General features: G+C 50.3%; 1 protein-coding gene and 1 non-coding gene across 2 annotated transcripts in view; one reads left to right on the top strand and one right to left on the bottom strand.

Moving 5' to 3' along the window:
• The window catches only part of Asap3 (ArfGAP with SH3 domain, ankyrin repeat and PH domain 3), a 45,259-nt gene that overhangs the window by 15,176 nt on the left and 7,626 nt on the right, over window positions 1–22,457 (bottom strand). The window contains exons 2-5 of the mRNA XM_059255198.1: window positions 6,138–6,210; window positions 5,912–6,057; window positions 5,300–5,374; window positions 4,290–4,339 (exon numbers count right to left, since the gene is read on the bottom strand). Coding sequence (XP_059111181.1) covers window positions 4,290–4,339; window positions 5,300–5,374; window positions 5,912–6,057; window positions 6,138–6,210 — 344 coding nt within the window. The remainder of the gene's footprint in view (window positions 1–4,289; window positions 4,340–5,299; window positions 5,375–5,911; window positions 6,058–6,137; window positions 6,211–22,457) is intronic.
• On the top strand, window positions 11,834–11,938 carry LOC131905356 (U6 spliceosomal RNA). The gene has a single exon (XR_009377888.1). It is a non-coding gene; the product is annotated as a U6 spliceosomal RNA (small nuclear RNA).

Raw genomic sequence — 22,457 nt, 5'->3', positions numbered from 1 at the left:
CCAGCAGCTCCTATTATTTTTAAGCACTGATTTTGTATCAGGGCTTCACACACTAAAATGATAAGCCCACGAGGCAGACTTATTACCCCATTATACAGATGAGAAGCTTAAAGCTTGTCCAAGTCACACCCAGAGGGTGGGGCTCAGATCCATTCCACCATCTTGGTTCCCACTATCTATGGACATCCAGACTGTCTTTGTTAGAATTTACAGTCAGGGGGATAAAGCTGAAATTCAGAAAAAGTAAGTTGTTCAAGATCACAAACCAGGGTTGGAGAGATGGCTCAGTGGTTAAGAGACTGGCTGCTCTTCCAGAGGACCCGGGTTCAATTCATAGTCTCCACATGGAGGCTCACAACTATCTGTGGCTCCAGTTCCAGGGGAATCTGATGGTCTCCACAGGTACTACATGTACATAGTGTAGACATTCACCCAGGCACACATACATATAAAATAAAAATTATATATATATATATATATATATATATATATATATATATATATATATATATAAAGCGCTCTAACACTGAGCTAAATCCCCAACCCTTGTTTTGTTTCTGCACTTCCCTGACTGTCCTGGAACTCAATATGTACACCAGGCTGGCCTTAAACTCATAGAGATCTGCCTACCTCTGCCTCCCAAGTGCTGGGATCAAAGGCACATGCCACCACACCTTTGAAATCTCACAAAAAGTTTACTAGAAAAAGTTAGTAAAGGCAGAGTTTCCTGGGAAAGACTTATAGGGAAAGGTGATTCTGTCCATTTTGGTAGACGTGGCTCTACAAGGCGAAGGGAAGAAGAGAGTCACGTGGTTCCCTCGGCAACTCACACAGAAGGCTAGCCTGTGTCTCTCCTGCCCATTTTTGGACCTCTGTAATGAACAGATGGCCACACCCCATCCCAGACAGGATGAGGCCCTGTGCTCACAGCTAGAGGGGAGGAGAGGTGACCTTTCAGTCTGGACCTGGACAGGTGTGCATGGCTCAAGGAGACGGAGGGACAATAAATGCTCCAGCACCTGCTCTTTGGAACCCATCCCACAGCAGTCATTATGCACGGGAGCAAATATTAGTTCCCAGGATGCTTCCTCCCTGACAGGGAAGATCAAATACACTGCAGAATGTATCTGTTGGCACACCCTGCCCCACTTAACTGTTGCTGTCTGAAAATATGTACTAATGCAGAAAGATGGGTCACATTTTGGCTCTTTTTTTTTTTTTTTTTTTAGACAGGGTTTCATGCATCCCAGACTAGCCTCAAACTCTGTATGTAGAGGTGGGTAACCTTGAACTTCTCACCTCCTGCCTTCTCTTTCCTGAGCACTGGAATTACAGGTCTGTGCCATCACCACACCCACTTATATTATGCTGGGGATTGGACCTAGGGTGCAATAGGCAAGTACTTTCTTCTTCTTCTTCTTCTTCTTCTTCTTCTTCTTCTTCTTCTTCTTCTTCTTTTCTTTTTTTGAGACAGCCCTGGCTGTCCTGGAACTGTAGATGAGGCTGGCCTTGAACTCACACAGCTGCCTGCCTCCTGAGGGCTGGGATTAAAGGCGTGCACCACTGCACACTGAGCTACACCCCCCAGCCCTGTTTATTGTTGTTTGTTTACTTGCTTTTGAGACAGGGTCTCATTATGGAGCCCTGGCTAACCTGGAACTCACTCTGTAGACCAGGCTGGCCTCAACTCAGAGAGATCAGACTGCCTCTGCCTCCTGAGTGCTGGGATTAAAGGTGTGTGCCACCATGCCCAGCTATTGTTCTCATTTTTGAGGCAAGTTCTCTCTATGTACCAGGCTGGCTTCAAATTTGCAGTCCTCCTGCCTCACCCTCCCAAATACAAACATTATAGGTATACATAAGCACATACAGCATCACAGAAAATTTTTTAATAAAAATAGTAGATTATATAATATGGTTACTTTGATCTTAGTCTTGTCAACATATTTCACTGTATATAGAAGAAAAGTAAGTGGAACAATATTACTGTCTCATTTCTGGGAATTAAAGGTTTCTCTCCTTTGCTTTGGTAATTTCTCCTCACTTCATCTTTGTTTTCATTTTTTTCTTTCTTTTTTTTTTTTTTTTTTTGGTGGGGGGGTTTGAGACAAGGTTTCTCCGTGTAGTTTTGATGCCTATCCTGGATCTCGCTCTGTAGACCAGGCTGGCCTCGAACTCACAGAGATCCGCCTGGCTCTGCCTCCCGAGTGCTGAGATTAAAGGCATGTGCCACCACCGCTTGACTATTTTTTAATTTTTTTGAGACAGGCTCTCACGTATCCCCAGCTGGCCTCACACTAGCTATGGAGCAGAAGTAGGCCTTGAAGGTCAGCCTCCTGCCTCCACTTACATGCTGCAGCAGTGATGGGGAGTGAGCCGCCGCCATACCGCACCGGGCTCTACCTTTCTGTTGGTTGTTTGTTTTAACGTAGCTTCTGGGGGTTGAACTCAGGTCCTCTGGCTTGCAAGGCGAACACAACTGAGCATCTCCCCAGTCCCGCCCCCCCAAGGTGAACACAACTGAGCATCTCCCCAGCCCCCCCCCAAGGTGAACACAACTGAGCATCTCCCCAGCCCACCCCCCAAGGCGAACACAACTGAGCATCTCCCTAGCCCATCCCCCAAGGCGAACACAACTGAGCATCTCCCTAGCCCCCCCAAGGTGAACACAACTGAGCATCTCCCCAGTCCCGCCCCCCCAAGGTGAACACAACTGAGCATCTCCCCAGCCCCCCCAAGGTGAACACAACTGAGCATCTCCCCAGTCCCACCCCCCCAAGGTGAACACAACTGAGCATCTCCCCAGCCCCCCCCCACCAAGGTGAACACAACTGAGCATCTCCCCAGTCCTGCCCCCCCAAGGTGAACACAACTGAGCATCTCCCCAGCCCCCCCCACCAAGGTGAACACAACTGAGCATCTCCCCAGTCCTGCCCCCCCAAGGTGAACACAACTGAGCATCTCTCCAGCCCCCCCCACCAAGGTGAACACAACTGAGCATCTCTCCAGCCCCCCCCACCAAGGTGAACACAACTGAGCATCTCCCCAGCCCCCCCCCACCAAGGTGAACACAACTGAGCATCTCCCCAGCCCCCCCCCAAGGTGAACACAATTGAGCATCTCCCCAGTACCCCCGCCCCAAGGTGAACACAACTGAGCATCTCCCCAGCTCCCCCCCAAGGTGAACACAACTTAGCATCTCCCCAGCCCCCCGCATCTTGTTTCTTAAGTTATGAAATTAGAGTGCTACACATTTTTGTATTAAAAAAAAAAAAAAGGAATAAAATTTCTAACAGAAAACTTTCAGACACTCTCTACAAAGTGACCCTAATATTCGCCTAAAGATGATTGAACTCTTTTCTTCTTTTTCCGTGTGTGTGGGTAATGAATGAGACAGGATCTCACTATATTGTCCAGGCTGGCCTGAAACTCCTGGGATCAAGTAACCCTCCCTCCCTAGCCTCCTGAGCATCTTGGACACCATGCTGAGCAAATTTTCTCGCTCTTTCCCTCTTTTTTTTTTTTTTTTTAAATTTCATCATCTTTTCTAAATTATACATAAGAAATGTATTTTTTTTTTAGCAAAATGTAAGCAAAATAATTTTTTTGTTTGTTTTTTTTTTTCCAGATAAGGTTTCTCTGTGTAGCTTTGGAGCCTGTCCTGGAACTCACTCTGTAGATCAGACTTGCCTCGAACTCACAGAGAGTTCTTGCCTCTGCCTCCTGAGTGCTGAGATTAAAGGTGTGCGCCACTGCCACCCAGGTATAAGCAGACCAATTTTTACAAGGAAGAATACAAGTTCTGATACAGGAACCTGAGAGAGCCCAAGGAGTCTGCTCAGGGTGGGCCACTGGATGCCACAGACTCCTCTGTCCCTGGGATGGCCCATAGCTGGTGGCAGACCTAGAGTATGGTGCGGAGCACACAGGAAGCCTGGGTATGCCACCACCTCCCCTCTCTCCTTCTGTGTCCAACCCCTCTGTTTGCAGCTCTACCATCTGCTGCCCAGCCGTGTGGCCCTGAGCTAACAACCCAATCCCTTTGGGCCTCTGGACACTAACACCTCCTTCTCAGGGTCGAGTGATCTTGAGGATGCAATGTCCCTGTCCACATGGGCACCATCCCATGGTCCTATCACAACAGCTCCCTTGGGTTGTCTTGTAGCAGAGACTTTAGTAGCCAGCCAGGCCTGGCCTAAGAGCCAGACACCCTGAATGACACACCCCAAAGTCAGCCTCCTTCTTCCACACAAGCACCCTCCCAAGTCCACCCTTCCAAGGTTACTTACACTTTGGTTTCATAGTCTTTCCACGCCTTTTCCAGGTGCTTTTTGGAATCCTGGGTTGAAAAAAAAAAAAAAAACAAGTTGCCCAAAGGGAAACATGAGCCCTGGAATAAACAGTACATTCTGCTACTTTCAGAGGGACCTCACTCTGAAGTTATGTTGTCCAGAGCTGTTCTCCAACTGACACCCACTAACATACCCAACCAACTCCCTTCCCGAGGATCAGCCCACCCCAGCTTCTCCCTAGAGCTGCTGAGAACCAGTCAGTGTGGTGGTTTCGAGCCTGGGATGCAGCCGACCTCTGGGCTGTGCTCTGAGTCTTCTCGTGGGCCATGGAGGACGAGGGCAGGAAGAGGAAGGTCAAAACACCACTCCATTTTATCCTAACAATTTCCCCTGTCAGATATGAGGCCACCCTCCTACCAGGAAGAGTATGAATGCACAGACTGGTTGACAAGTCTCCCCTAAGGCCACACAGCAAACCAGTAAGACACATCCTGGCCTGGCTAGCCTGGGCCAGATGGCTGAGCCTGAGCTAGCCCAGCTATCCATACCCTCCTCAACTTCTGAGAAAAAAAAAAAAGTCACCCAACTGGTTTGGGAGGTTCCCAGGCTGGTGTCACTTTGAAATGAGGACAGTTCCTCCCCCACGCTTTGTGGGACAGACTGCGCAGGGAGGTGACAGTGCCACCCTCCACTGAAGGACCTCTCTGACAGATCCAGAGCCAGCAGATGCAGAGGAGCAGCGGTGGGGCACTGGGGACCCTGGGCCTGCACCCTGAACCTCCCATGTACCCGCACTGGCTCAGCCATCCTTCAGTCGGCTAGTCAAGGTGAGGAGCCAGAGCCGGAGCCAAACCCTACACATGGCATGGATGCCAGGCCCTCCACTGACCCCAGGGCAGGATGAGGCAGGAGTCCTGCAGTGACGGCCCCTGACTGGCCTCTCCTTCCGCCCAGCCCTCCATCCACTGTACCCTGGGCAGCCCCCTCTGTCCCACATAGACACTCACATGCCGCCCGTCCCTTAGCTGCCCCTTCATCAGACTGTCCAGAGGGAAGGAGACGATGTTGTTCAGGTTCTGAACCTGCAAAAGCAGAGAGCCCGCCCCAAGGGGGTCAGGGTCCAGGGAAGTACGAGAAGGCAAAGGAGAACCACGGGAGTGTACAGGGCAGGGGGAGCAAGAAAGGAAGGGGCAGAGGAGGACGGGGTGTTAAACTCAGTGCCCTCCCCGGACTGCTCCACCCCTGCATGGGACTCTTCCTGTCCCGTTGCAGGACTGAGGACTGCCTTTGCTCCTGGGTGAAGCGGAGTAGTGCAGGGAAAAGTGAGGCCAGACATCAAACACAGCTGAGGGTGGGGGGACGACTGTGATCCCAGCACTCAGAAGGCCGAGGCAGGAGTGGGGCCGTCTCAAAACAAAAGGGGAAAGATGCGTCAGAAGTGTACAGTAAGTTCAGGTCAGGGGTCAGAGGTCAGGTCTGAAGATAGACGCTGGATTCAGGTTGGAGAGATGGCTCTGTGGTTAAGGGCTGCTCTCGGAGAAGACCCAGCCAGGGTGCAGTTCCCAGAAACAAGATGCTGGATTTGCCCTGAGTCTGGCAGGAAGAAGCAGGAGCCTCACCAGGTTCTTGAAGAGCGCGGCCACCTCACGGGTGAACACAGCCAAGTTCAGGAAGCCAGTGGACAGCTCGTGGCTGTTCTGGGACAGGTGACTATTCCCCAAGGCCTCCACAGCCTCTCGGTACTGTTCCTCATTCTCCACATGGCCTGCAGACAAGGAAAGGCTCTCAGAGCTGGCTGCTGGCCTGGCTGGGCCCCGGGCCCAGACCCCAGGCGGGCTCACTCACCGAGGCCAGAGCTGTGGATGGCCCGCACAGCCTTCTTGATCCTCTGCAAGATAGCCTGGTCTCCTTCCAGGACCTAGAGGCAAAGTGTACAAGGGTCAGTGGGGCAAAGTAAGAGGGCCTTGACTTCAAGATTCTACCCTCCAAACACACAGACACACAGACACACACACACACACACACAGACACACACACACACACACACACACACACACGAGTCTTGCTGTCCCCTGAACTCCTCTCTGGGCTCCCCCTTCCAAGCATAAGCTGACCACTCTCTTCTGCCTGACCATACAGAAGCCACAAAAAATAACCAAGCCACTCCAAGACTACAGACTTTCTCACCCCACTTAGTGCCAGCCAGCCTGCCACATAAACCTAGAGAGTCAAAGATTCAAGGGAGCCAACAGGCTTTTGGCTCACCCTAACCAAGGCTACCTTTTTTTTTTTTTTTTTTTAAAGATTTATTTATCTATTATGTATACAGTGTTCTGCCTGCATGTATGCCTACATGCCAGAAGAGGGCACCAGATCTCATTATAGATGGTTGTGAGCCATCATGTGGTTGCTGGGAATTGAACTCAGGACCTCTGGAAGAGCAGCCAGTGCTCTTAACCACTGAGCCATCTCTCCAGCCCCCACCACAGTTTCTTTTTTGTTTGTTTGTTTGGTTGGTTTGGTTTTTTTGAGACAGGGCTTCTCTGTGTAGTTTTGGTGCCTGTCCTGGATCTCACTCTGTAGACCAGGCTGGCCTCGAACTCACAAAGATCTGCCTGTCTATGCCTGCCGAGTACGGGGACTAAAGGCATGTGCCACCACCGCCCAGCTCCACCAAGCTATGGGTCACATAACTAAATGTGAGGATCACAAATGATTTGGCAATAGTAAAATGTTTCTGAAGATGTGATGACCAAACATTAATTCAAAATCAAACACATAATGAATCTGAGATATTTCTGGCAGGGTTCACCCACGCTGTATGAAGCAACTTGGTTCTGAACACACAACATAAGCACCTTACACTGTTTGCCATTTCACCACATGATATCAACAAATGCAGCCTGAAACGTCTTGGGGCACATTCGAGATTTGTGTATGTTAGGAACTGAAGGGGTTCTGTTGTATATACAAAGCTTTCTGCCCTTACAGAAACACAACGGTTTGATTATAGGAAACAGAGACTGAATATTCTCCTATTATTCCTCAGCATGGATCAAATTAGTCCTATCTGGGACCTGGAGAGATGGCTCAGTAGTTAAGAGCACAGAGTGCTCTACAGAGAACCCAAGTTCAGCTCTCAGCATCCATATTGGGAGGCTCACAGCCAGCTCTAACTCCAGCTCCAGGGGATCTAACGCCCTCTTCTGGCCTCCACAGGTACCCACACACAACGTGGTCAATGCATACACATCCACATATACATAAATAAAAACAAAATAATATCTTGGGCTGGGCATGGTGGCATATACCTTTAATTCCAGCACTTGGGAGCCAGAAACAGGCGGATCTCTGTGAGTTTGAGGCCAGCCTAGTTTACAGAGCTAGTTCCAGGACAGCCAAGGTTACACAGAGAAACCCTATGTTGAAAAACCAAAAAGAAAAAAAGAGAAGAAAAGAAAAGTATTAAGGGGGAACTTCTGAGAGAAGCCTGGGAGGGAAGGTGTTTGGAGGAAGGCGGAGGGGTTTCCAGGACCCTGTAATGACAGTGGTGAACCAGCTCAGGTTCTCGCCTCCAGCATCTGTCACACAGCTGACTTCTTGGTCCTGGCCACACACGCAGAGGTAGGTGGACATCACCACGACCACTTTACAGGTGAAGCAGAAGGAAGATGTCAGATCATGGGGCAGAGTCAGAACTTAACCCAGGATGGGCCAAATCCACACACTCCAAATGCGCACATCCAGCTGACTCACAAGAGTCAAGGGCACAGCTTTGATTCATGGACCACAACCACCTCTGAACCTCAATCCCAGCTCCACCACCTCCACCAGTGTCCCCACTGTCCCCTTAAAGTAGGGGAGGACCAGAAAGGAGAGAGAGGATCTGACTAAAGGAAGCAAAGTTGGGGCTGGAGAGAGATGACTCAGCAGTTAAGAGCACTGGCTGCTCTTCCAGAGAACCCAGGTTCAATTCCCAGCACCCACATAGCAAGTAACAACTGTCTGTAAGTCCAGTTCCAGGGGATCCAACACCCTCACACAGACACACATGCAGGTGAAACACCAATGTATATAAATTAAAAATTAATTAATTAATTATTTCTGTTTTTAATTTTTTTAATTAATTTTTTAATTGAGAAAATTATTTAATTTTTTAAAAAAGAAAGCAAAGTTGGCAGCAGTCCTCAATCCCCAATTCCTAATAGCCCCGAGCCTGTTCTGCAGAAAACAGAATATAATGGTCTGCAGGACCCTGGAGTGGATTCCAGGACAGAGAGGTGGAAGTTAGGGAGACACAGACTTCAGCACAAACAGGACGTTCCCAAGTGTTTCCTCCCTAGGGAATGAGCTCTCCGCCACTTGACATATTGGATGACTTCAGGGCTAAGGAGACTGAGGCTCTGGATCCTAAATCAGAACCAATGGGCAAGGGCTGGCAAAACGGCTCAGCAGGACAGGTGCCTGTGCGTGGGCCTGATGACCTGAGTTAGATCCCAGGGTTCCTCAAGCTGACAGGAGAGAACTGAGTCCCCAGAGTGGTCCTCTGATCTCTACACTTGTGTCTTGATAAGTGCACTCTCACAAGTGTGCACATACACACACACACACACACACACACACACACACTTGCAGATACACTGAAATAAATATATAAATGAAATTTAAATGTAAGAACTGGTGGCCACGCCGGGCGGTGGTGGCGCACGCCTTTAATCCCAGCACTGGGGAGGCAGAGCCAGGCGGATTTCTGTGAGTTCGAGGCCAGCCTGGTCTCCAAAGCGAGTTCCAGGAAAGGCGCAAAGCTACACAGAGAAACCCTGTCTTGAAAAACCAAAAAAAAAAAAAAAAAGAACTGGTGGCCATCTAGATTTCTTTCAACACTGAGAGTCAGTACTTCTATGCAAAAATCTGAATATGCACTGGGCAAAGATGGATGAAAACCAGCGCAAAAGAATTGTGTCTGAATGTGGGAAGCCCAGGAGAGTCCTTCAGGCAGCCTGGCCTGTCCAGCCCAAGAAAAGGCCTGAATTTCAACCACTGGCTATGCCCTTTGTGCCCCTCACCCACCCAACACACACACACACACACACACACACACACACACACACACACACACACACTGGCTCTTGGCCTGTGCTTTCTGTCTGTGCAAAAGACTAGAGATGGCGGCACCAGGCCATGCCCGGATGCCCTGCCTTCAGCCTGCACCTCTTCTTGGGTCGGGATGCATCAATAGTACCCATTCTTCATCCCTGTGGCTCTGCAGTGCCAGCTGTGGTTACCATGGTAACCCAGCAAAGGGGCAGAACGATTAGCAGTAAGGTCCTGGGAGCTGCAGATTAAGTTTCACTAGTAGACACTCACTCCTTTGGACCATCATAAATACAAGGCACAGACACCATGTTTGTGTCTGCAGTGACCTTCACGGCCATCACCAATCAACAACAGTAGTTTCCCACTGGCTCTGGGTTTGTCACTCTGCTGAGGTGACTCTCCAGGTACCCTCCACCTGGAAACCCCTGCTGTGCTGAAGCAGGAGGTTGGACGACTTACTTCTTTGCTCTGGACCATGAGGATGTCTCTGGACAGACCAAGCCACAGAATATTAGAGCAAACCATTATCTGTAACGCTCCATAGACTGAAAAACTAAAGCCCAGAGGCACTCTTTCTTCTCCAGGTCTCACTGAAAACGCAAACGGACTAAGGGAAAGCTCGGAACCGGAACTCAGACGGGCTGGGGAGACGGCTCAGTGGGTAAAGGAATTTGCTACCAAGATGGATGGCTACCTGCACGGTGGAAGGGGAGAACTGATTCTGTCAAGTTGACCTCTGACCTCCACATGTGCACTATGGCATGTGCGAGTGTGCATGCACGCATATGTATGCATACATAACATAAATAAATATAAATTTAAAAATAAGCAGAAAACAAAACATAACCGCCATAAACAGTTCACGCCTGTAACCACAGCCAGTGGCAGAGGCAGGTGGACCTCTGTGAATCTGAGGACCTCCTGCTCTATGCAGTGAACCCCAGGCCAGCCAGGGCTACAAATAACAGTCACAAAACAAAACAAAACAAAAACCAGATGGAGCTTTTTTTGTTTTGTTTTGTTTTGTTTTGTTTTGTTTTGTTTTGTTTTAAAGACAGAGTTACTCTGTATAGCCCTGGCTTTCCTGGAACTCGCTTTGTAGACCAGTCTGTCCTCGAACTCACAGAGATCTCCCTGCCTCTGCCTCCCAGTGCTGGGATTAAAGGCGTGCCTGGCTGACTATTCATAAGGAAGTACACATGATGTAAGCACCACAGCATTCTAAGGAGGCCATGGAGACGCATGTTGTTTGCTGGTTTCTGTCTGGAAGATGAGTCAATGAGACTCAGGGTGAAGAAAGACACCTCAGCTCACACAGCTCCATCTGTGTCCCATTCCCTGCGACCTAGACCCTGGAGGTCTGTCCACAAACTGTGACCAGCACCTCTGGAGTTACACTTATCAATTTAGAAAGTTCTCCTGTTCTGCCAGCAAGATCTAGAAAGGAGAAAAAGAAAGGGTCTCATAAATTCATTTGACCACCTATTAAAACTGTGTATGGCTCTTCTGCCCAGCAAGCCCCAGACTCAAAGCATTCCTGGGTTCGTGGTGCCCCCAACCTTTCCCAGACCTCTAACCAACAACTGTGGGGAGGTCTCGGAAGCCTTGCTGCTGCTCAAAATGAGTTCTTGGGGGGGGGGGGGCGAATCCTGACTCCTTTGATCTCAGACTGATGTGCACAGGGGAGATTAAATTACGTGTTCTAGGTAGGAAACCTGGTCATTAACGCAGGTTATTTGAATGCCCAGACCAAATTACACTAAACACATTTAGTAAATAATGTAGAAACTGCAAACAGTCCCAGACGAAGTGAGTCTCTAGAGAGAGAGAGGAAGGAATGGAGAAGGGGGATTTTGTTTGTTTGTTTGTTTTTTGAGACAGGGTTTCTCTGTGTAGCCCTGGCTGTCCTAGAACAACGCACTCTGTATGTAGACTAGGCTGGCCTTAAACTCAGAGATCCGCCTGCCTCTGCCTCCCAAGTGCTGGGATTAAAGGCGTGAGCCACCACCGCCTGGACTTGAGAAGAGAGGAATTAAATTTTTTTTTTTTTTTTTTGTAGTGCTAGGGATCAAACCCAAAACCCAGGGTTTTGAGCATGTCAAGGAAGTGCTTTACCTGGAGCTACAACCTCAGTCCTGGAGAGGAAATCTCAAGTCTTTAAAATATATATCAACAAACGATATTACATGAACTTTATTTGAGCCCTGATATTTTTAAAGATTTATTTCTTATTTATACACATGGGTGTTTTGATGTCTATCACCACTTGCAAGCAGTGTCCGAGGGGGGCCAGAAGAGGGCATCTGATCCTCTGGAACTGGAGTCACAGAGGGTTGTGAGCCATGGTGTTGCGACAGGGAATTGAACCTGGGTCCTCTGAAAGAGCAGCTAGTGCTCAACCATCTCTCCAGACCCTGAGCCAGTTCTTAAAAATGAACTGCAATGTTCACTTCGGCAGCACACAGACTAAAATCGGAAAGATACAGAGAAGATCCGCATGGCCCCTGCGCAGGGATGACACGCAAAGTCGTGAAGCGTTCCATATTTTAAAAAAAGAAAAGAAAGAGCTGCATCTGGGTATGACGGCACACATCTATGATCTCCGTACTTGGGAAACTGAGGTAGGAGGATGAAGTTCCATGTCAAGGAGAGTTCCAGGCCAGTCTGGGTCAAATAGTGAAAGCCTGTCTCAGAGAGCAACTGAGGGCTGAGAAACAGCTCAGTCAGTAAAGCGCTCACCTCACAAGGGTGAGGATCTGAGTTCGAATCCCCAGAACCCACGTAAAAAGCCGAGCGTGAGTGGGTGGGGGTGGGGAGGGGTGGAACCACAAAGCACACTCTGTTTAAAAATATCATAATGGGAGCCGGGTGGTGGTGGCGCACACCTTTAATCCTAGCACTCGGGAGGCAGAGGCAGGCGGATCTCTGTGAGTTCAAGGCCAGCCTGGGCTACCAAGTGAGTTCCAGGAAAGGCGCAAAGCTACACAGAGAAACCCTGTCTCGAAAAACCAAAAAAAAAAAAAAAAAAAAAAAAAAAAAATCATAATGGAAGCCAGGTGATGAGGTGTATGTCTTTAATTCCAGCATTTGGGAGGCAGAGGCAGGAGAATCTCTGTGAGTTTGATGCCAACCTGGTCTACACGGTGAGTTCTAGGACAGCCAGAGCTACATAGTTAGAGTCTGTCTAATAAAAACATATAGTTTTTTTAATTACACACACATACACATTATAATGATATCTAACACATTATATGCCATTTAAAAATTTAATAAAAGCTGGGTATGGTAGTGCATGCCTGGGGTAGTGAGATGGGAGGTAAAGACGGATCCCTGAAATCTGATAGGACAGCTAGCCCAGTCCACACGGTGAAGTTCCAGGCCAATGAGAGACTCTGCCTCAAACAAAAGGAAGACACTCGAGGACCAACACCCAAGGTTATCCTCCAACCTCCACACACGTCATACCATCCACACGTGTGCACACCATCATAAGAGCGTGTTCACTCATACACATCCACACACATAAAAGTAAAAGGTCTTAGGACAACACTGAGTAATTGATGATTTAGGGATATTGGGATACTGTTAAAGTTTGGGGGACAATGATGGTAACGTAGTTACAGAAACAGCATCCTTGCTGCTTAGAAAGGCATCCCTGACTATGGAAGGATGAAATGATAAGATGGGATCTGTTTCAAAATAAGATGAGTGATCCCAACATGGTGACATCTGCACTCCCAGCACTTAAAGGTAGAGGCAGTTGGAGCAGGAATCCAAAGCCATTGTTGAGTATGTAGTGAATTTGAGGCTAGCCTGGGCTACATGAGACCCTGTCTCAAGAAAAACAAACCAAATAAAACAGAAGACAAATTAAAATAAATGAGAATTGGAGCCAGGCACAGTGGCACACGCCTTTGATTTCAGCCCTCATGAAGCAGAGGCAGCCTGGTCTACACAGCAAGCTCCAGGCTGGCCAGGGCTACCTATGAGACCCTGTCTGGAGAGAGAAGGGGCAGGCAGGTGGTACGGACCAGAGAGGAATAGCAAGGGGTGGACGGAGTTTGCCAACTTAAAGTTTCTGTGAATGTTTTAAGTTTCCCATAAAAAGTAAAAGTTGGTCCAGGCAGTGATGGTGCACGCCTTTAATCCCAGCATTTGGGAGGCAGAGCCAGGTGGACCTCTGTGAGTTCAAGGCCAGCCTGGTCTACAGAGTGAGATCCAGGACAGGCACCAAAACTACATGAAGAAATCTTGTCTTGAAAAACAAACAAACAAACAAACAAACAAACAAAAAGTAAAAGTTGGGGGCTGGAGAGATGGCTCAGTGGTTAAGAGTACTGCTCTTCCAAAGGATCCAGGTTCAATTCCCAGCACCCACATGGCAGTTCACAACTGTCTGTAACTCCAATTCTAGGGGATCTGACACCTTCATACAGACATACATGCAGGCAAAACACAAATGCACTAAAAATAAATTTTAAAAAAGGAAAAATTGGGGGGCTGTAAGGTGAAAGAATAAGATACTTGTTGAAACCAGTGAGTAAGCTAAGGGTAGACTCAAAATTTTCTACAAAGCAAATAAAGAAGACAAAAGGGCTCTTGGGGAGAGCAGAACTGAGGGCTGGCTGCCCGAGTAACCTGAAACTCACTCAGCGCCTTCAATGCTGTACAGTGAGCTGGCCCCTTTCAGCTTTCAGTAAGAGAGAATGGAGACTGGGAGATTCTGGGGCCCAGGCCTGGTGGGAGGGTCCCAGGGGAGACTAGGAGGGACCTCAGCAGCCCTTGGTAGAGGCAGTCAGTCAAGGAGAGAGAGGTAGACTGCTCCTTGCCTGGCCTAATCCTTCTCAGGCGGGGTGACTCTCACCCCAGTCCCTAGTCCCCCTGGGCTGCCAGCTCCGCCACCCAGTAAGAATGGCAGTCTCAACCACTCCCTTCTCAATGAAGACGGAACTGTGTAAGGCTCTCCTGTGGCTCCTGTACAAGTGAGCTGTGCTGGCCATGGTGGACACTAATTTTGCTCCTGATCCAGCAGACCCCAAGAGAAGCTTAGAGCCTAGAGAGCCCCTGCCTGGGTGGCTGGTACAGGAACAGAGAGGGTAAGGCTGGGCCTGGAAACGTTGCCAGCCTCATACTTCTGGGGTAACCCTAGCTTAGCTCCACCACCAAGGGTGGACTGAGGGCCCCTGGAAAACTGACGTGGGGGCACCACAGTCATGGTGAGTTCCTGCCACCCTCTAGGTGCAGGGAGGGAAGATGAGGCTCTGTCCCTGTCTCTGTGCTCACAGCTTAGGTAAAGACAGCATACCCGTGAAGAGGTGCCAGCTAAGGGCTGAGGATGCTTGGCAAACCCAGGGCCAGAGCATAGAGCAGCCCTGGACCCACCTAGGGGAAGCGATGCATCTTCAGATCCTAAGATGAGGAGCCACAGACTGAGCAAAGCAAGAGAGGACTCTATGCAGGGTCGGGCACCCCTGCCAGGTGCCCCCCGGAGCAACAGCCTGAGGAAGTGTGAGCAGTCAGGCCCCAGAGTTAAACTTCTGGCTGCACAGTGAAGACTCCGGGAGGGTGAACAGCAGCGAGTGAACGTGTCTGTCCATCGCTGCATGCTGGCCTTTATTGCCAGCACCAGGCCGACTCTGTATTTCCTGTGGAGTCCTTTCATCAAATGCAGGTTTTATAGATGAGGAAACTGGCCAGCTGGAAGTTATGGCATGTGCCCAAAGAAGGCCTGGAACCTAGACGCTTAGCCAGACAGGCAGATTCCAGGGGCCAAGCTTTAACAATCCCCTGGGTTTTACCCTACAAATCATGGAGCACCTAGAGGGTCTGAACACGGTCTTGGGGTAGAAAGTTGGGCTCCACAGGGCAGCTGCAGCCAATGCCCAGGTAGGAGACAGGGAATGCTGCCTTGTCCCTGGGGCAGGACAGGGCGACAGGAGTACAGCCAGCTCTGGCCTGGAGCAGATTACCCAAGAGGAAGGACGCAGATTCCATACTAGCTGGAGAGCCCGCACCCTGTAAAATGGCCCAGTGGCCCACTTGAGGGCTGTGGCTTTGGGGCAGGGGCTCTGCGGTGCCTTGCTCTATCAATCATACCCTGTAGGTAGTGATTAGTCTCCCCACTTCACGGAGGAAGGAGGGAGGGAGGCCAGGGAGGCTGGGCAAACGGATTCAAGGTCTCTCACTTCCCCGCCCCAGCAAACCATGAGGCAAACCCACAGGGTAGGAGCCCTGCCCTCTTTTTCTTCTTCTTCCTTCCATCTCCTTTTGGGGAAGGGGATCTTTTATAGCTTAGGGATGACCTTGAACTTCTGATCCCCCTGCCTTTACGTCCAGAGTGAACCCAGGGCTTCGAGCATTTGAGGAAAAGGCCCTACTGGGCCTTTTCTCTAGCCCTCTCCTCTCCTCTCCCCTCCATCCCCTCCCCTTCTCTCCTCTTCTCTCTCTCTCTTTTGAGCTGGAGTCGTACTCTATAACCCAGACTGGCTTCACACTCATAGCAATCCTCCTGCCTCAGCCTTTCACATTCTGGGACTATCAGCATGTGTCACCAACCCCCACACCGGATTTCCCAATCATCTTTTCTGAAGAACACCAACTCCTCTAACAGGGACGTCTTCAGAGGCAACACAGGAACACAGAGGGACCAGCCTCCCAGTGCACGCGTTCAAAGCTGCATGACCAAGTGACTTGGACCGGAGGCTGGAGGGGGTGAGGTCCTGCCCCCTCTGCGTGCCCAGAGAAAGCTCCTTCTCCTTCTAACCCTCAGTTCCCTCATCTGCAGTTTAGATCTGACAGCTGTGAGCTCTTAGGCCCATTCCAAGGGATGCTTGGAACTCAGAGCTGAGCTCACGATGCCCTGCAAGGCTGCTCCAGCCTGGTCAGCCTCAGGACCACAAGTCCACCAGTGACTTCACCCAGTGTCCCTGTGTCCTGGGCCTGCATGTCCCGCTGAGCAGTCAGAGGTACTTGAGGAGAGCAGAGTTCAGCCCTCTGCCTCGCACAGCCCTATGAGATCCAGGTCTGGCCGGTAGGGCGGCTTTGCCCAGTCTCCCCCATGCCTGGGCCTCCCTCTTCAGAGCCCCTCCTCTGGAATGAAGAAGCTGGGCGGTGACAGGGAAGGCTCCTGCTGATTCTGCCATTTATTATTTCAGGACTTTAGTGGCTTTCCTTCCTGCGAGGACGGAGCCCGGAGCCCCGGCCTGCCCTGTGCCCCCATACACCCCAGGTGGGGCCTCCGCGGATGGTTCCTAGCCTGGGCAGCAGGCCAGCCGGGCCAACTCAGTCCCTCCACTGCCCCTTGAGGGGTAGTTGGAGGCAGAGAAGAAGGGGGGGCTACAGGAAAGGAACCACACCCTCCCCCACATGGAGGCCTCAATAAACCCCAAGTTTCCTGGCTGGGATTTTCCTCAGGAGACTTCTCAGCAATGATGAGCTAAGAGAGCAAGAACTTTGCTGGACCGATGGCTGAAGATTCCCGAAGATTCCCAGCCGACCCCTGGCTGCCAGCCCTGGATTCCACCCAGACGAGGGGGAGAGCCTGGCCTGCTGGACAGAAAAGTAAGAGATCTGGAGCCTGGCACCCTCTGGCCTCGACTGGTAGCCAGGACAACAGCCACCCCCTGCTCTTCATCAGGAGCCCCTCTGGCACCAGCTATGGAGCGCTTGGCAATCTTGGCCATGCTGAGCTGTATCCAGTCACCTCAGCTGCTCCTTCTGCCTGGAGGACTCTTCTTCCTTCTGGAAACCATCACCTCTCCTGACTCAGCGTGAGGGTCACCCCAACTCCCACCACTGAAAAACTGACTTGCCCCGGCGTTTGCCATTCAGTGCCAGCTACAGGCTTTTCTCCTAGCCCTTCCCGTCCTGTGTGCCGCACACGTGACCTTGGCGGCAAGACTGGAAACAGAGGGAAGGGAGGGCCTCCTACGTGTGTGCTCAGGTGGAGGCCAGGGAAGGGCAGGGGTGCCCTGTTCTACTACTCTCTGCCTATTCCTTTGAGACAGGGTCTCTCACTGAACCTGGAGCTGGGCTGGCCACAAGCAAGTCTGTCCCTGTCTCTGATTCCTGCAGTGCTGGGGTGACAGGCACTGGCGTGACCACGCTCAGCTTTTTATACAGCTGCTGGGATCCGAACTCAGGTCTCGTGCCTGTGCAGCCAATGTTCTTACCCACGGAGCCATCTTTCTAGTCCCCTCATTACTTTCCTATATGCATCACCCACCACCGGGGTGTCCATTAATATCTATGGGATGAACGAATGATTGAATTAATTAATTAGTCAGTTAATTACTGTTATCAAGGCCCCACAGGAACACAGAAAGGCAGCAGGGATTAAGAACTCCATTTGTCATAGTATGATGTCCAAGTTCGGGGTCCAGTCCTCTTAGCTGTGTGATGTGAGGCAAGTGACTTAACTTCTCTGAACCTCCATTTCCCGTTATCAAGTGAGATAATGATGGTATCTCTCTCAGAGCACTGAACCCCTTCAGCATTTAAGTCACTGCCTTGGGGTGCTGTGCATAGGAAGGGTTTCCTAAGAGCTGTCATTGTCCTGTAGCTGCCTTTTCAATGTCCCCAGGCTTCCCAGGAAAACTATCTAGAGTGCCAAACAAACAACAACAACTAAACAAACGAATAAACAAACACTGGCGCCTCCCTTGAGGCCTATGACCTCAAGGACCCTGGGGACAGCATGAGGAGCCCGGCCTCACCAGCAGAGGCAGGAAGCTCAGCTCTGGGCCAGCTTCCCAGGTGCAAACCCTGCCTCTGCCACTTTCTGCTGGCGGAGTAGCCGGATTTAGAAAAACAAATACACAACACCCAGCTGGATTTACATTTCAGACAACCGATGAACAACGTGGGGGTGAAGTACGGCCCAGATACTGCAAGGCCAGCCTGTATGCTACCCGGCAATCCCGCTTGCTACCCTATCCCTCGATGCCCTGGTAGGTTCCTTCCTGGGGAATCACCCAAGTGAGTCTGTGGAAAACACTTTCTACGCTGCCTGCTCCGTGTGCTAAGCTAGGCAAAGGGATGGACTTCAGAAATGCAATGATGGCCGGGCGGTGGTGGCACATGCCTTTAATCCCGGCACTCGGGAGGCAGAGCCAGGCGGATCTCTGTGAGTTCGAGGCCAGCCTGGGCTACCAAGTGAGTTCCAGGACAGCCAGGACTGTTACATAGAGATACCGTGTCTTGAAAAACAAAACAGAGAGAGAGAGAGAGAGAGAGAGAGAGAGAGAGAGAGAGAGAGAGAGAGAGAGAGAGAATGTACTGCTCTTCCAGAAGAGCCCTCCTTTGGTTCCAGCACTCACATCATGGGTCTCACTAATTGCCAATAGCTGCATTCATGTGCATATACTCACACTCAGGGACACACACACACACACACACACACACACACACACACACAATTTTAAATGCATATTTATCATTTCATTCATTCTTTATTATGTATGGTACTGGATGGAGGTTGAATGAGGACCTCACACGCTAGGCAAACACTCTACCATTAGGCTGTATCCCCATTTTATTTTATTTATTTATTTTTGGTTTTTCGAGACAGGGTTTCTCTTTAGCTTTGGAGCTGCTCTGGATCTTGCTCTGTAGCCCAGGCTGGCCTCGAACTCACAGAGATCCGCCTGCCTCTGCCTCCCGAGTGCTGGGATTAAAGGCGTGCGCCACCACCGCCCAGCTGCAGCACACTGTCTTAACCCCAAGCCATCTCTAGCCCCAAAATAGATAATTTTTTTAGTGGAGATGTAGCTCAGTGGTAAAGTACTAGTGCAAAGAGTGTGCAAGGTCCTGAGTTCGATTCTCAGCGGAAAAGAGAGAAAGAGGGAGAGAAAGGAAGAGAACAAAGAAGGGGGGAGGGAAAAGTTTAAAATGGTGAATTTTAGGTGATGTAAATTTTATCACCACTTTAAATAAAACTACCTAATGGCATCACAGGAGACTGTAATCCACAGCCAGGCCTGAGCCTCTGGGCAGGTCAGTAACAAACGCTTGCTTCAGGAACAGGTTGATGGGCGAGCAAAGGAAGATCCTGCCTCCTTTAGAACCAGGCTCCAGAAAGCCAGGTATGGTGGCGCACACCTTTGATCCCAGCAATCAGGAGGCAGGGACAGGTGGATCTCTGTGAGTTCAAGGCCAGCCTGGCCTACAAAGCAAATTCTGGGACAGCCAGAGCTACACAGAGAAACTCTGTCTTGAAAAAACAAACAGACAAAGCTCCAGGCCTGGCCGTGCACACCTATAATCCCAGCAGCCGAGAGGCCAAAGCAAGGGGGTCACTGCAAGTCCAAGGTCAGCCAGGGCTACAAATGAAGACCCTGTCTCAAAATTCCTAATAAAAAGATGGTAATAAACAAACAGACAGGTTCCACACTTCACTCACTGTCTTCCAAAGCACAGAGCCCTTTCTGACCTGGCCCCAGGACTGCACAGACTATTCACTCACATTCACCCGCAAGAGTTGCCTCATCCCTGTTACAGACACATTTGTCTGTTATGTGCCGGGTCTGTGATGAAATCCTCTCAAAGAATTTTGTTAGCATGCTCTCTGACTTAGACATGGGGAACTGGATTATGAAAGGTTAAACTGTTATCTGGGGTCATACAGCCAATAGCAATTCAAAGTCAGGTCCGTTTGACCTCACTTACTGATTGCAAAGGGATACATGGGCCTTAGGTTGATCGTGCTTTCAAGGACGGAGTCCTTCCCTACCAGCTGGAGCCCTTGTCTCGTCACCTCTCTGACCTCAGAAACTGCCTTTGTCCCCACGGGTGTTCTGTAAACATGGTTTAATGGGTCACTAACCTCTAGTGGGCATTCAAAGCTTTCCTGATCTACTATCACATTGACCGCTCGGCCACCTGGAGAATTTCCAGGTGGCTCCTGCTCAGGCCTCGCCCCTGGGAGACTCTGATTCCATAGGGTCAAGGTGGAGCCCAAGGTATCTGAGGTTCTTCAAGCTCATGTAAGGTCTAGAACAAGAAGAGGAACCTTCAGCAGCTGCTACCCGATCAGCCAGCTCAGTCCTCCAAAGTGCCTCTGGTGGCTGGAGAGGCTGAAATGACACTCCTGAGGCCCGCCTGGGAGCCTGAGGAACCTGTATGCTCTCCTGGAAACATCGGGCCTCTTCAGGTACTTAATCTGCCTAAAACCTAAGTGACTGAAGGCTGGGGATGTAGCTCAGGTGGTAGAGGGCTTGCCTGGCACGCGTGAAGCCCTGGGTTCAATCCCTGACACTGTATAAAGTGGATGGAACATGTTTGCAGTCCCGCAGGAAGATGGGGAGTTCAAAGTCATCCTCAGCTACATAGCAAGCTCAAGGCCAGCCTGAGCTACAGGAGATGCTGTCTTAGGAGAATAAACAGCAAGGGCTGGGGAGACAGTTCAGCCAGTAAGGCACTTGCTGGACAAGCATGAGGACCCGAATTCAGATCCCTGGCACTCACATAAATAGCCAGGCTCACAGTTCTTCTGTGAGGTAGAGACAGGCAAATCCCTGGAGGTCATTGGCCAGGCAGCAAGCAAGACCCTATCTGAAAATACAAAGGGCAAAGGGCAATTAAGCCAAGACGTCTGAGGTTAGCCTCTGACCTCCCACACACACATGTCCAAGTTCACCAGCACACACATCCACAGATCCACAACACCAAACGCCACCCACCACCCCACTCACCCCCTCACACACATGACACGCACATGCTACAATTCAAAAAACAAACAACAAAACTAGATGATCAAACTGCCTTTGAGGGTGTTTCTTCCTTCCAAAGTTTCAGTTTCTCTTCCCAGATCTACTTTGTCACTCCAATGACCAGAAACATCTGGCATCAGCCAAGGAAAGTACACATTCAAGACTGAAGTATGCAGGACAGACTTGGAGACCAGGCCGAGGCCGACCCTCTCACCCCAGACAGAGGCAGGCGCCTAGGAGGGGCAGGGCTGGGCTCCCAGATCCCCAGGTCTCGTTCACCTCTCTTCACTCTCTTCCAAGTAGCAGACAATCTCCTATAACCCATGCACATCTCTCCAGCACACAGGAGAACAACACGACACCAACCCTGTCCACACACTCCACTGACCTCCGCAGTGCCGAAGACGTTGGCAGTTTCCCTGTCTGCTTATTTAGCTACAGAGGCACTCCAGCAGCTGGCCACCCCTCCCTCCTCCAAACATGCTCCCAGCTCTGAAGTCCTGCAGTCTCCAGGTCCCTCTCCACTCCCTTAGAAGCTCCTTTTCGGTCTCCTTCATTGGCTTCTTCCACTCTCTCTCCAGACTTCATCTCCCCAGAGGAACAGCCTGGGCTCATCCATTTCCACCGCTAGGATGGATGTAAATGAGATGCACAGATTCAGGGACTTTGGGAGGACCAGGTTATAGACTCCCAGACACCCTACACACTGGTTAGCCCGTGCCAAGGACATCTGACATCATGACACAAGTCTTAGCAGGCCATGTCTCATAAAAGGTGAAGAGACTGAATTCTTGCTTTTCCAGGATCCCCTGCACCTAGGCTCAGTTAATAAGAGACTCTCACTGTGTGTCTGAACCAGAGCAACAGAGCACAGGAAGTCCATTCGTAGTGCTGATATGCATCAGTAGTGACAGTGCCCCAGGAACAGTGACACCTCAAGCTGTGGCATTTAGTGCATGGTGCAGTGTCCTGCCAACCTGGCTCTGTGTGTCATTTTTAGCTGATCTCTGCCTGCTGCTCAGGCCCGGTTCTCCAGCTCTGGGCACTTATGGGAACTACTGAGTTTCCATTCAAGCGAGTTCCTATTCTGTTAACAGCCCAGGTGGGTGTTGCTAGGGCTCACAGTAAGATGCCTAAGACATACCTACCATATCCCACTGTTTGGGCCTGGTGTGTATGTGTGTGTGTGTGTGTGTGTGTGTGTGTGTGTGTGTGTGTGTGTATGTGTGTGTATGTGTGTGTATGTGTGTATGTGTGTGTATGTGTGTGTGTGTATGTGTGTGTGTGTGTATATGTGTGTGTGTGTGTGTGTGTGTGTGTGCATGTGGGCCAGAGGTTGACCCTGGATGTCTTCTTCAAT

This window comes from Peromyscus eremicus, chromosome 2 (assembly GCF_949786415.1).
Source record: "Peromyscus eremicus chromosome 2, PerEre_H2_v1, whole genome shotgun sequence".
Taxonomy (NCBI): Eukaryota; Metazoa; Chordata; class Mammalia; order Rodentia; family Cricetidae; genus Peromyscus; species Peromyscus eremicus.
Note: the sequence above shows the minus strand (reverse complement) of the source record. Positions and strands in the feature narration are given on the sequence as shown.